This window comes from Rhinopithecus roxellana, chromosome 8 (assembly GCF_007565055.1).
Source record: "Rhinopithecus roxellana isolate Shanxi Qingling chromosome 8, ASM756505v1, whole genome shotgun sequence".
Classification (NCBI taxonomy): domain Eukaryota; kingdom Metazoa; phylum Chordata; class Mammalia; order Primates; family Cercopithecidae; genus Rhinopithecus; species Rhinopithecus roxellana.
Genome location: NC_044556.1, coordinates 54,637,311 through 54,651,475, shown reverse-complemented (window position 1 = coordinate 54,651,475; position 14,165 = coordinate 54,637,311). Strand labels below are relative to the sequence as shown.

At 38.3% G+C, this 14,165-nt stretch overlaps 1 protein-coding gene across 3 annotated transcripts in view; it reads left to right on the top strand.

Annotated features, from left to right (window-relative positions):
- The window catches only part of ATF6 (activating transcription factor 6), a 238,974-nt gene that overhangs the window by 196,267 nt on the left and 28,542 nt on the right, over positions 1 to 14,165 (top strand). Inside the window, exon 16 of one of the 3 annotated variants that reach the window (XM_030935789.1) lies at positions 7,102 to 7,856. The exons of the other annotated variants lie outside the window; for them this stretch is intronic. Coding sequence (XP_030791649.1) covers positions 7,102 to 7,118 — 17 coding nt within the window. The 3' untranslated portion in view covers positions 7,119 to 7,856. Of the gene's footprint in view, positions 1 to 7,101; positions 7,857 to 14,165 lie in introns of those variants that run through there. 3 annotated transcript variants of the gene reach the window in all.

Sequence of the window (14,165 nt, the reverse complement as noted above, 5' to 3'; positions counted from 1 at the left end):
ATAGTAATAGGAATACTATTACTATTAATGGTAAAAAAATGTCTGAACTATACTGTTGGAATAGTAAGAGTAGAAATAAGTAAAATTAAGTATTTACAAGGTTTAAAGTATTTTGGAGTTTTGTTTCCTTTTTGAAAAACAAAATGCTTTTTAAATGTTCATTGCCTATATTACTAAATAGTTTTAAGTTGTACATTCAGGTTCAGCTCCCCTTTTTTGAGTACCCACCATTTATGTTAAGTCTATTACTGGGTTCTTTAACAGATATAATTGCATGTGGTCCTCATAAAGCCTCTGTGAGACAAACATTTTCCCCATTTTACAGCTGAGATGACTGAGAAATTAAGAGAACCACAACTGAACTTTCTGCACGGTCCTTTGAGGTCATTTTTCTGAAAAGCAAGTGCTAACTTTTAATAGTATCTTCAGCCTTTCCCTCAAGCAACAGCGTATGACTAAGTCCTGACAGCAGAACTAAATATGAGTTTATGTCACCATAATTTCAGACTGATGGCTACTGTTTTGTGTTCTGGTCATCTATTACATAAATATTTAATATTGAGCACATAATTTGGCTTGATGGCAGCAAAAAGATGTCGATCCTGGAGTTTCCATGATAAACCAGAAAGACTTTTTTTTCCCCACCGGTATGTTAAAATACGGAGAAATAAATTAGGAGATGGTAAGCTATGGCTTTCTAGTCATCTTAAGTTTACCTAATTAAAGCACTTTAAAATAAATTCATTCCATCCAAATTTAGCAGCCATCTATTGCAAAGTTTGCTTACTTTTTCCATGGCATTTAAATATACAGAAGCCTTTAAAAAAAAAAAAAAGCATTTTTTAGTAGGTAAGTGTCAGTCACTTTCTTAAACTAGCCTGTCCTAGACCAACAGACCAGTTCTACTTTCAAAACAAAACATACCATTTAATAGTAAAAATAAACAGTCTGTCTTCTCACTAATGAATTTGCTGTCTACATTTCTATAGATGTGGCCATGTGTTTTCCCAGGAAAACTGGCTTGAACTCAAACTAAGATAACTACTAAGATCCATTTAGACAAAGTGGGCTATAAACATGAGAAATCTCCCACCCCCTATTCTGTGTTTGGTTAGTTTTGCTGCTCTCATACATTCTAGCAATGTACCATTCTGTTCTCCCTTTTACTCCAGGGAGCCTCATTTGGCATATAGTTAGGCATACACATACACCTTTGAAAACAGTCAGTGCAGTTCCACAGTTATTAAGAACCTGATGGGTGCTAGGCATTGCCTTATGAACTGAGAGGTACAAATATGAAAACTATATAAAAGTTCCTGCCCCAGATAAACTACAATATAGAAGAACATTTGTTAGCTACTTTATAGGTGCTGTGTATCAATCAGTTTTCTTAGTTTCAGGTGACAGAAACTAACTCTTGGTAACTTAAGTAGAATTTCTAGGAGGGCCAACGAATCTAACTTGGAGGTATGGTAAACAAAAACAAAGTCCTAAATTACACCACAGAGCTGGACATAGACCATAGCTTGCATCAGTGATATCGCTGATCTTGAACTGTATTTCCAGAACCAAAACCATGGCTGGCCCTTGCAACTAGATACCACTCCTTCTGGGGCCACCCTTCTTTCCAGAAGAGTCTTCTTTGCATTCTGGAGCTGGTGCATCTGTGTGTCAGAGCCTAGGCCATATGCCCATACCCTAGTTACAAGGAAGTCTGGGAAATAAATTATCTGGTACTTTATACACTTAACTAGTGAGAGGTCAGCTGTGTCTCACAAGATTGGAGCTTCTGTAAACCTAGATGTACAGTCAAGCACTAAGTGGCCAAAAACTTGTATCATCAGCATTTTGAATAATCAGAGAAGAGTCAACACAGGAGATGAGAACCAGGAAACAACAACCAAAAAAGAAATATTGTGAGTTTGGCCTTAATATCACAAAAAGATGAAAAAATAATGTGTTCCTAAACCAGTGTACAAACCCACAGTTAGTGAAAGGCTAGGTGATAGCTTATATTCTCAGAAGTTATAAAGTCCTAAAGAATGTAGCCTCTACTTGAGACCCGTTTTGTCTGTGCAGGAACAGGCAACATCATCTCTCTCTGTAAAGGGTCAGTATGATGTTTGGGAAAGCAACCTACATTTGGAGTCAAAGCCTTTTGTTCTTACCCTGCGCAGCCCCTTAACCAGATGTGTGACCTGTAAGCAAGGAGTTCAGTTAGTATCCTCGTCTATAAAATGAGAAGGTTGAGGTAGGTGATCTTTAAAGTTCTCTCTTGGCTCTAAAATTCTATACTTTGTACATGATAGGCCAGTGACAACTAATGTTTTTACTCAAGTTGATTGTATGTTTTGGAAGGCAAATAAATTATGAGCTTATTTTTTGATGACAGTACATTTTCATAAACCCAAAAGAATTAAATCTCCACCTCCCACTTAGTTTAGTTGTTTTGGGTTTTTTAAAACAATTTTATTTTCCCACACAGTACAGTTTAAGCATTCAAGTTGCAGCAGGGGAAATACTCATTGAATTTGTCATCATTATTTTTGGCTTCTATCTTTATGAGAGCCATTTTAGTTTTCTAGTTTCAATGATCTATGTTTTAGATTTTAATCTACAGCATATTTTAACATTTGAGCATTAAATTGCATTTGTCATAATGAATTAGAATCTTATGTTTCTTTCAAAAATAGCTTTATCTCAATATGAAATGCAAGATTCTTCACATTTATTATAAAGAGGAGAATTTTTGAGACATTCTGTATCCACTGGTCAGTTACTGTTTTGATTCAGTGATGGAAAATGGTAGCAAATTGTACATTTAAAGTAAACTGAAGAAATAACTTTATGCAGAGATAGAGATTGAAGTAGCCATTTGGAGATGAGAATTTTATCTCCATGCCTTCAAGAATGACCATATGTAAACCAGGTCAGAAAAATAAAAATTACACCATATTTATTTTAATAGGACCATCTTAGAATACAAGACATAACACAAGAGAATTTATTTCTGGAATGACCTGAAGGAATTTATTATACAAACTGCCCCATCTAAAACATATTCCTATAATGTAGGCTCCAATAACAGGTTCCCAGAATTTTTTTTTTTTTTTTTTGGAAACATAGTTTCACTCTGTCACCCAGACTAGAGTGCAGTGGTGTGGTCTTGGCTCACTGCAACCTTCGCCTCCCAGGTTCAATCCCTCCTGAATAGCTGGGATTACAGGTGCACGCCACCATGCCTGGCTAATTTTTGTATTAGTACAGATGGGAGTTTCACCATGTTGGCCAGGCTGGTCTCAAACTCCTGACCTCAAGTGATCCACTCACCTCAGCCTCCCAAAGTGTTGGGATTACAGGTGTGAGCCACAGCACCTGGCCGGTTCTAAGAAATTCTAATGTTTGTTCTGTTTTTAAGGAGAAAAATTATTAAACAACTTAACTCTAAACTATGGTCCTTTACTGATAAACACTACTGTTAAAAAATTCTTATGGTTAACATAATCTGATATTGTTACTTAAGTATTTGAGGAAATAGAGAAAAACTAGCTAACATCCCTTATGACTGCATGTTTTTATATATTAAATACTAGTATCGAATTGCCTTCTACTGTCTTTTTCAGACTAAATAATATGCACTTAAACCTTGCAAGCCTTGTCCTTTTTATACTTCTTTTTTCTGGAACAGCTTTATTGAGTTATAATTCATATATCATACATTTCACCCATTTAAAATCTATAACTCAGTGGTTTTTAGTACAATTTTAGAACACATCACCCCAAAAGAAACCCATCCCCATTAGCAGTGACTCCTCATTCACCCCTTTCCCCACCCCAGTAATGCTGAGCATCTTTTTATGTGTTACTGGCCACTTACGTATCTTCTTTGGAGAACTGTCTCTTCAAAACATTTGCCCATTTTTATTGGATAATTTATCTTTTTATTGAATTATAAAAATTGTATATTCTAGGTACAAGTCACTTATGAGATATATGACTTGCAAATATTTTTACTCATTCTGTGGGTTTGTCTTTTCACTTCTTGAGCAAACCTTATCTTGAGCAAGCCTTATTCTTAACTCTGGTTAAATTTTGGTTTTCTGAACATTCTGCTAAATTTTCTAAAGGTCTCCAGTTGTGGAGTAGCCTGAAATGAATATTTTATTTTTTGAAAGTGGAACTAAACTCTAATTTAAGTCTATAATAGAAAATAGTAATTGCTATAGGAACTAACATTTTTTTTTTTTTTGGTTGTTTACCCTGTGCCAAGCATTGTGCTGAGTGCTTTGCAACACTAAAATATAGGGTTATTATTCCTGTTATATAGATGAAGAAACAGAGGCTTGAAGAAGTTAAGTTGCACAAAATCAAAAAGTGCTAATAAATGGTCAATTGGAATGACAATGCAGGTTATCTTTTTTACCAACTTTCACATTTTATATGGGATATTTGTATTCCACTATTTTACTTTTTAAGACAATATTATTTTACAGCCTCATTTCCCATCCACTACAATCCCTAGATTTTTTCAGGCATATTGGAACCTAATCATTCACTTCTGTCTCTGTAAAACTGGAATTTCTTGGTTTCTGAACCAGGAAATTTGATTGATTTCTATAACCTTTTTATTTTTTGACTGTCCCTTCCAAATTGGCCCTTTTTAAACAAATTATAACAATTTTCAAAGCAAAAAAATTATAAAGGTAAACTTGCTATTAAAATGATTAAATGTATATTGCAGATCATTTTAAATGTCTTTTTGATTAGCCACTGTTAAGAATTTAGCTGATCTACTTCATTAAAATGTTATATTAGCTCAATGAATAATTATATATTGCTATGTAACGAATTACCCCAAAATGTTAATGGCTTAAAGCAGCATTTTTTATTTCACGGTTTCTTTGGTTTAGGAATCCAAGAGTTTAGCAATGTGGTTCTGCTCTGGGTCTCTCATGAGGTTGAAGTCAGGCTGTTGGCTGGTGCTGTGGTCTCATTTTTGGGTAGGATCTATGTGCAAGCTCACTCATATGATTGTTGGGAGGATTCAGTTCCTTGGAGCTTTTGGACTGAGACCTGCAATTCCTCACTGGCTGTTGGCCAGAGTTCTCCCTCAGTTCCTTGCCATATGTGCCTCTCTATGAGACAGCACATGACATGTCCTCTGGCTTCTGTCGCAATAGCAACACAAGAGAGTATCCAAGATGGAAGCCATAGTATCTTTGTAACCTAATCTCAGAGTTGATATATCATCACTTTTACCATATTCTACTCATTAGAAGCAAACTATTACATTCAGCCCACTCTCTATAGAAGGGAAATACCAAGGGTATGAACACCAAGATATGGGGCTTACTGAGGGCTATCTTAGAGGCTGCCTATCACACTCAGTGAATCTGTTGTTTAATCATGGAGAATGCAAAAGTCATGGTGTTTTTATATAGAACATTGATATATAAAATTCCATCCTGCAAACAAGTGATAATTTTATCTGAAGATATATAAAGAAGTCTCCATCCTAAAATATGTGTATGTGTATATGTATTATTTTTAAAGCATCTTTAGTCTGCATATTCATTTGCTACTTAATAATCCATTTTATCAAGAGATAGCATTAAAGTTGTAAGACACAATTAGAATAGAAAATTTTATGTGTAACTTTATGTTTTCCCCTTGACTTATAAAGATTGCTATTGAATTTTAGTATTGGAAAACTTTGGCCAATGTAAAGATGATTTTAATTTAAACATGTATAACATACAAAAGAATATTTTTTCTTCTTAAATCATACTTTAGAATTCAACCGTAATGTAACAAAATAAGAGATCCTGAATGGACTTTAATTCATTTGTTCAGCAAGGCTTATTGAGTTATTCTTCTAACTCATCATGAGTTACACTCATAATAAAAGCCTGCACTCCTAATTTTGGTCTCCCATAGCTCAGTGGATCTCTATCTATCTTTCCAATTTCATTTCCTGTTGCCATCTCCCTTAACCTTACACTCCAGCACAGTTTTTCTTGCTCTTCCCCATGTTGACGCTCCTGCATGCCTCAGGGCTTTTCCATCTTTCTAAAAACCTCTTACCCAGATGGTTACATGGCTCACTTCACTTCATTTACTTCTCTGCTCCAGCATCACTACCATAAAGAAGCATCCTACCACCACTCTTCACAATACAGCAGGGACCATCAAAAAGCAAGAGACACAATAAAAATGATAGTTGAAAAGATTAATCTCATGACAGTGTACAAGATAACTTGTATGTAAACAGAGGCTGGATTAGACATGGATGATCAGGGGCCACAATTAGGAACTTCCACATTCATTCAGGTATAAATTGATAATGATCTGGTTATGATCATTATCTGGTTGGGCATGAGTAAAGCTACATAAACATTCTCCCAAAACCAGATCTTCCCTCAGATTTGTAATGCTGATAGATTGTTGCCACCTTCCTCCATCCTCCTCTAACAGAAGAGCCATTTCAGAACCAAAACTTTTTAAAGAAAAGTTTGAAAAAAAATAAGAAGCACCAAAGAAGTACTAGGAAATGCTTAGGTTTTAGGACTAGAAACCACGATGCAGTAGGGGCTCTGCAAGAGGAAGGAGTGAGTGCTTCAAAGTGACATAGCAGCTGTGTGCTATTGTGCCTGAGACTCTTTCCAATCCTAGATATTTCCTAGTGGTGTTGGCAAAGCTTCTGTTGGCTATACCACGTTCTTTCCCAATGCCCTTTTAAAGAAAGTGTATGGCCAACTCCCTCTGTGTAAAGTCCCATAATTCTCAGAATCCTGGGTTCAACTGTAAGTTTCTTCCATAGTAGTTACCATTTGAGTGTTTCTGCTTCTTCTAAACTCCCTTCTAATTGTTTTTCCTCTTGTTTTTAAGCTAGTGATTTTTTCCCCCTGTATTTTACACATGCTTATGGAAAGAACAGATATGTTTTCATGGCACTTAGCATGTTATAAATGCATTGTTTTCCATGGAGTAAGATCATTCTACCACTGAGAGCATTAAATCCATGTTCCTAAGGTAACCCATGTTTTCCTAGAAACAGGGGAAGAGTCATGACCAACTTTCACATTCTCTGCTTTGTTCTAGGGGCATCACCCATGTGATAACCACTCCCAAGAAGTTTCCTCCCCAAAACAGAATTACTTCTCTCCCTACTCTTGATTCAAGTGACCTTTCATTATAGATAATCTGGTTTTATAGAGAAATCTAGTAGGTACTGCACTCAGTTGTAAAGAAAGACAGATGCAAATGGGTTTCAGTAATTGGTACAATATTGTCACAAAGCTCTTTAGATTAGCAAGTACTTATAAACTAGGTGGAATATTTTTTATTCCATTTGTTAATAAGAATGCCCTAATCCTCTTTACACACTTGAAAATATCCAGGGAGTGCAGAGAGAGACAGACAGAGAGTTAGACTTGTATATAATCATGGACTTTTGAGATAGGTAGGTATCTATCTATAGATAGATAGGTAGGTTCCTGTAAACTAAGTGTTTGTAGCCCCCCAAAATTTATATGTCGAAATCCCTACCATACTGTGATATGGAGCCTTTGGTAGGTGATTAGGTCGTGAGGACAGAGCCCTCATGCATGGGATTAGTGTTCTTATAAAATAGGCCCTGGAGAGCTTCCTCACACCTTCTGCCATTTGAAGACACAGTAAGAAGATGAATATCTGTGAACCAGGAAGTGGACCCTCACCAGACATTAAATCTGCCAGTGCTTTGATCTAGTTTTTCCCAGCCTCCAGACTGTGAGGAATAAATTTCTGGTTTTTATAAGCCATCCTGCGTATACGGTTTGTTACAGCAACCTGAACAGACAGAGACAAGTGTAATCCCATCTCTTCCTTAGCTGTATTATCAGGTCGGTGCAAAAGTAATTGCTGTTGTGCCATAATGTTGACCTAATACTTGCTCACTTTTCTCTGTTGTAATTTTCTCATATGAGATTGTAGGAAATAATGCTTTAATGCTTTAAATTTCCTTTATAAATGTTATAAATTTATTTCTATTACTGCTCCAGAATCTGTGCTTTTCAATTATTGGTTCTAATTCAGTATTTTTAGGGCTCAGAGAAAAAGCCTTAATGCCGTCCTCACGTGGTAGGCTACCAGATCTTTGAAGATGGCCATTTTGTATCCCACATCTTCTCCACATCTGCTCGTAGAAATACAGTTTCTTCATCTGCTCCCTTATGGTCTAGGTTCGAAGCAACCCAGAATGGAACGCAACACTACTACTTGTGTGTTAATTAGCAGGTGGAGAATGGAACTATCACCTTTTTTGTTGTGTTCTTAACACAACCTTAGTTGGCATGAATTTGATGAACAGTTATATTTCACCTTTGACTTGTCAAACTTACACTTGACTAAAACCTACAGATGTTTTTCTTTTTAAATTTTTTTAATTTTTAATTTTTGTGGGTACGTAGTAGATGTATATATTTATGGGGTACATGACATGTTTTGATACAGGTATGCAACATGAAATAATTACATCATGAAGAATGGGGTATCTGTCCCTTCAAGGATTTATCCATTGAGTTGCAAACAATCCAATTATTATACTCTTTAAGTTACTTTAAAATGTTACAGATGTTTTTCACACATGTCTCTGTTCTGCCCTCTCTCTCTCATCATATATTTGTATGGGATTTTACATTTTGACATATTACATTTCATCTTGTTGGAGTGTGCTCATTTTCTTCTTACCTATCAAGCTGTTTTGGGACCCTAATTATGAGAGTAAATGACTTGGCTGTGCACTTAATCAGCATGTGTTTAATATCCACACTCAAATTTTTATAAATATTTAACAGGAAGGAAAATTTATACCTCCAAACCAACTCTAATCCCTGAACTCCAAATGCATGTAACCAACTGCCTGTTAAATATCTTCACTTAGATGATTCCTGTCAGTTCACACTTAACCAAACTGATTTCCACCCTCAACCTTCTCCTGTAGTCTTCTCTTCCTGGTCACAGTAAAGCATACCCATCCTTCACTTTACACAGCCAAAAACTTTCCTTGCAGTCATCCTTGACCCCTTTTGTTTCCTCCCACATCCCGTATCTAATCCCTCAGCAAACTCTACTGGCTCTACTCCAAAATGCATCCTGAGTCATACCTCTCTTACTTCTTACCTTCTTGCACTACCACTTTGGACCAAACCATCAGAAATAGATTCCTAACATTTTCTGTATTTACCCTTGCATTCTTTAGTCTGTCTAAAACATTGATGTTAGAGTGATCCTGTTAAGACTTAAATCATGTCACTCCTACTAAAAATACAAAAATTAACCAGGTGTGGTGAGGCATGCCTTTAGTCAGTCCCAGCTACTCAGGAGGCTGAGGTGGGAGAATCACATGAGCCCGGGAGGTGGAGGTTGCATTAAGCAGAGATTGCGCCACTGCACTCCAGCCTGGGCGACAGAGTGAGACTCCCTCTCAATTAAAAAAAAAAAAAATCACTTTAATGCCTTTTATCTCTGGTTACTTCAGCACCATAATTACCATAAATAATTCATCTCTGTTGGAATAGTTGTATCCTGTTAAAATTCATATGTTGAAATCTCTTCACTAATGTAATGATATGAAAATCAGCCTTTTGGGGGATTATTAGGTCATGAAGGCAGAGCCCTCACAAATGGAATTACTGCTCTTATAAGAAGACAAAGGACTTTGCAGGGACATGAATGAAGCTGGAAACCATCATTCTCAGCAAACTAACACAGGAACAGAAAACCAAACACTGCATGTTCTCACTCATAAGTGAGAGTTGAACAATGAGAACACATGGACACAGGGAGGGGAACATCACACATCGGGGCCTATCAGGGGGTGGGGGACAAGGTGAGGGAGAGCATTAGGAGAAATACCTAATGTAGATGACAGGTTGATGGGTACAGCAAACCACCATGGCACATGTGTACCTAGGTAATAAACCTACACGTTCTGCACGTGTATCCCAGAACTTAAAGTATAATAATAATTTTAAAAAATGTCACTCCTCTGTTGAAAACTTACCAGTAGCTTTCCATCTCACTTAGAGTCAAAGCTAAAGCCCTGACAATTGCCTGCACAACTCTACATAGTTCTGCCTCCCTTTCGCACACATGTACACAAACACACTTGCTTTTCTGACCTCATTTTCTAGCCTTCTACCCTTGCTTCCTCCTTTGCATGCACATAGTCCTCTTTGCTGTTCCCTGAACATGCCAGGCACACTCCCACCTCAGGGCCTTTGTATCTACTGTTTGCCTGCCTGGAGTACACTTTCTTCATCCCATTCACTGTCTGTGAATCTTTCACATGAAACCTTCTGCTCTCATTTTTGTTTAAGGTATTATATGAGACTCTGTGCTACTAATAGAAATTACGGGGCTCTTTTGGCTAGTGTCAAGTATAGATTTGCCTTTTGGACTCACATAACTGAATATGTTAGAATTACATCTAAAGAAATAATTGCCTATAAATGGAGTATTGTGTGTGAAGAGTTAAGAGTCCTCCCCCATCTCCTTTCCTACTAAATGTTAGTGATTTTCACAGTATCAGAGATATCCCTTTGAATATCAGAGAAACATAAAAACATAAAGATTTTCAAGGAAATGGTCATATTTTTCAGATGAGAAAAGTTCACGAAAGATTTTACCCATTGGTGCCAAAAATGTAAGGCAGACAAGCAGTTAGTAAAAGAAAGTTGTCACACTGTAACAAATATTTTTTTTTTAAGTTGTAGGCACTGATTTCCAAATGAGTTCCGTAAACTACCACTATTTCCATTTGTAGTGTAGCAATAGGTTGTGATACTAACCTTAAAGATCTCAAGTTTAACAGCTTATTATGAGGAAAGCTGCCATTCCTTTAAGAAGGTGAGTTTCAATTATCTTTTTAAAGAGAGAATTACTCCTTTATAAAAATGTAACTACTTCATACTGTATTTCAGAAGTCTTGCTTTTTAGTAAAACTTTTCGTTGCAGTGGGTTTGATAGTAATAGTGCTCACTTTAAAAAATTTCCTAAATTTTAGTTTCCCCTCCCGTCACCAGCTCACTTTTCTGGGACCCTATTTAGCACAACTCCTTGAAAGACTCATCTAGACTTGCTGTTCCCTCCTTCTGTCCTGCTGTTCTCTCTTTAACCCACTCCAAATAGGCTTTCATCTCATCACTCCACTGAAACTACTTACCAAAGTTTCCATCACCGTCATGCTACCATATTATCTTCTCCATCCTCATCTTATTCCCAGCAACATTTGACATCACCTTGGAACACTTTATTTACTTGATTTCCACTGAGACCTCTTGTCTAGTTTTGTTTTTCATCTTATTTCATTAGCTGCTAGTTCTCAGTCTCATTTGACTCTGTCTCTTCTTCCAAACCCTATATATTGAAATATCCCAAGGCCTAGACCCTCTAGTCTTTTGCCTAGGTGATCTTTTTTTTTTTTTTTAATTATTATTATACTTTAAGTTCCAGGGTACATGTGTGCAATGTGCAGGTTTGTTACGTGTGTATACATGTGCCGTGTTGGTTTGCTGCACCCATTAACTTGTCATTTACATTAGGTGGTCTTATTCAATCACATGGTATATAAATTACAATATAGTTTAGGCTGTTATGACAGAGGCCCCAGAATGCAGGTGCCTAAACAAGATGAAAGTTGATTTCTTTTTCCTGTAAAAGTGTGGGAGGTGGTCCAAGACTGATAGGATAGCTTGTTAGTACTGGAGACCCACGCTCTTTCTTTCCTGCACTCTGCTGTTCTCAACATGCTGCCTCCATCTCCTGGTCCCAGGTGGCTGCTCCAGCCCCTGCATCCTGTCAGTATTCTAACCAGCAGGAAGAAGAAAATAGGAAGTGAAGAACATATCCCTTCCCTTTAGGACTCAGAAATTAAACATGTTTCATCTGCTCTCATTTCATTGGCCAGAACTGAGTCACATGATGATAACTTGTTGAAGACAATTTAGCAAACGTAGTCTTTAGGTAGGTAGCTATGGCTTCCAGCTAAAATGGAGCAGTTCTTTTGCTAGAGGAAAAAGAGAGTGATGGATTTTGGAGGACAGGGAGCAGTTTCTGCCACACATGGCTTTAAATATTATCTGTGAGCTAATGTCTCCCAGATTTGTAGCTATTTCCTGAGTTCAGGACTCTTTCCTCAGCTGCCTCCCTAACATTCTCAAACACCTGCATGTTCAAAATTGAACTCTTCACTTTTCTTCCCAAACTCCTACCCATCTTAGGTCTCCCAGGTGCTCATGCCAGAAACTTAGAACAATCTTGATTCCTCGCCCTCTCTTTCATCCACCTCTGATCCATCTGCCAATCCTATTAACTTTAGCTTCAAAATGGATTCCAAGTCCAACCACTTCTCTTCAGATCTATCTTCCACATTACCACCAGTGACTTATTTTAATAAAATACATATCCCATCCTGTTTCTCACTTCCTTAAAACCTTCCTCTGTCTCCTCATTGCCTTTGGGATAAATTCTAAACTCTATGTGAACCACCTCTTTCTATCTCTCCAGCCTCATTTTCCCACTTTCCACTCACATTTTGTATTTCAGTACTGCCTGGCACAACATACCTCATGACTTGATGTATTTACTAATGCTTATCCCTCTCTAGAATTTCCCCCACCTCAGACCTGGCTGAAGAATCCTTTAGTCTCAAGTGTCACCTCCTTCAGGTCTTTTTTTTTTTTTTTTTTTTTTTTTGAGACAGAGTCTTCCTCTGTTGCCCAGGCTGGAGTGCAGTGGCGCAATCTTGGCTCACTGCAACCTCTGCCTCCCGGGTTCAAGCAATGCTTCTGCCTCAGCCTCCCGAGTAGCTGGGAGTGCAGGCGTGTGCCACCATGCCCAGCTAATTTTTGTGTGTTTTTTAGTAGAGACAGGCTTTCACCATGTTGGCCAGGATGGCCTTGATCTCTTGACCTTGTGATCCGCCCTCCTTGGCCTCCCAAAGTGCTGGGATTACAGGCATGAGCCACCATGCCTGGCCAGAAAATCTTCTTTGTCACCTCTCCACATCCCCAGGCTAAGTAGGCACCTTCCTCTTTATTCCCGTTGAACGATATGCATACCTGTATCACACCTATCCTGGATGATGTCAGTTTACATAGCTGCCTCTTTTCCTAGATGGCAAATGCCTTGGTCGGGGCCAAGGTCTTACTCATCTCTTAGTGCCCAACACATAATAGCTGCTAAGTATATATTTATGTAATTGAATCATATTGATGATAGGAACAAACTCCCATTAGGAGAGCATCACCTCTGCCTTACATGTCTGAGAAAAGGCCTTGTTTATTGTACCCTATCAACTGAATCTGCTGTGCTATATATAAATTGGGTATTTTTAGTCCCTGCTTAAAAAATAAAGGTTAAATTGAACATATTCGTTGCTCTGTTAGGATTACATAATGCCTGATAGTGCAAAAATATGGGTGTTGAGTGAACTTTACAGTTGTCTGAGGTTTGTGAGGCCCAGCTGTAGTCTAGGTAGCTTTGTGTAGTGTAAAAGTAACAAGTCACTGTTGGTCTGTGGAAGAAGTTGTGTGGACTTAGACTTGCCTTCTCTGCTTTAAAATCTTGGTTTTTAAAAAATCCCAAGAAAGGTAGGTTCTTTTAAGAAAGTTTATGGCCTGGGGGGCGGAGCAAGATGGCCGAATAGGAACAGTTCCAGTCTCCAACTCCCAGCGCGAGCGACACAGAAGACCGGTGATTTCTGCATTTTTAACTGAGGTACTGGGGTCATCTCACTAGGGAGTGCCGGACAATCGGTGCTGGTCAGCTGCTGCAGCCTGACCAGCGAGAGCTGAAGCAGGGCGAGGCATCGCCTCACCTGGAAGCGCAAGGGGGAAGGGGATCCGTTTTCCTAGCCAGGGGAACTGAGACACACAACACCTGGAAAATCGGGTAACTCCCACCCCAATACTGCGCTGTAAGCATACAGGCACACCAGGAGAATATATCCCAATCCTGGCCGGGAGGGTCCCACGCCCACGAAGCCTCCCTCACTGCTAACACAGCAGTCTGCCGCGATCTATCCGCAAGGCAGCAGCGAGGCTGGGGGAGGGGCGCCCGCCATTGCTGAGGCTTAAGTAGGTAAACAAAGCCGCTGGGAAGCTCGAACTGGGTGGAGCTCA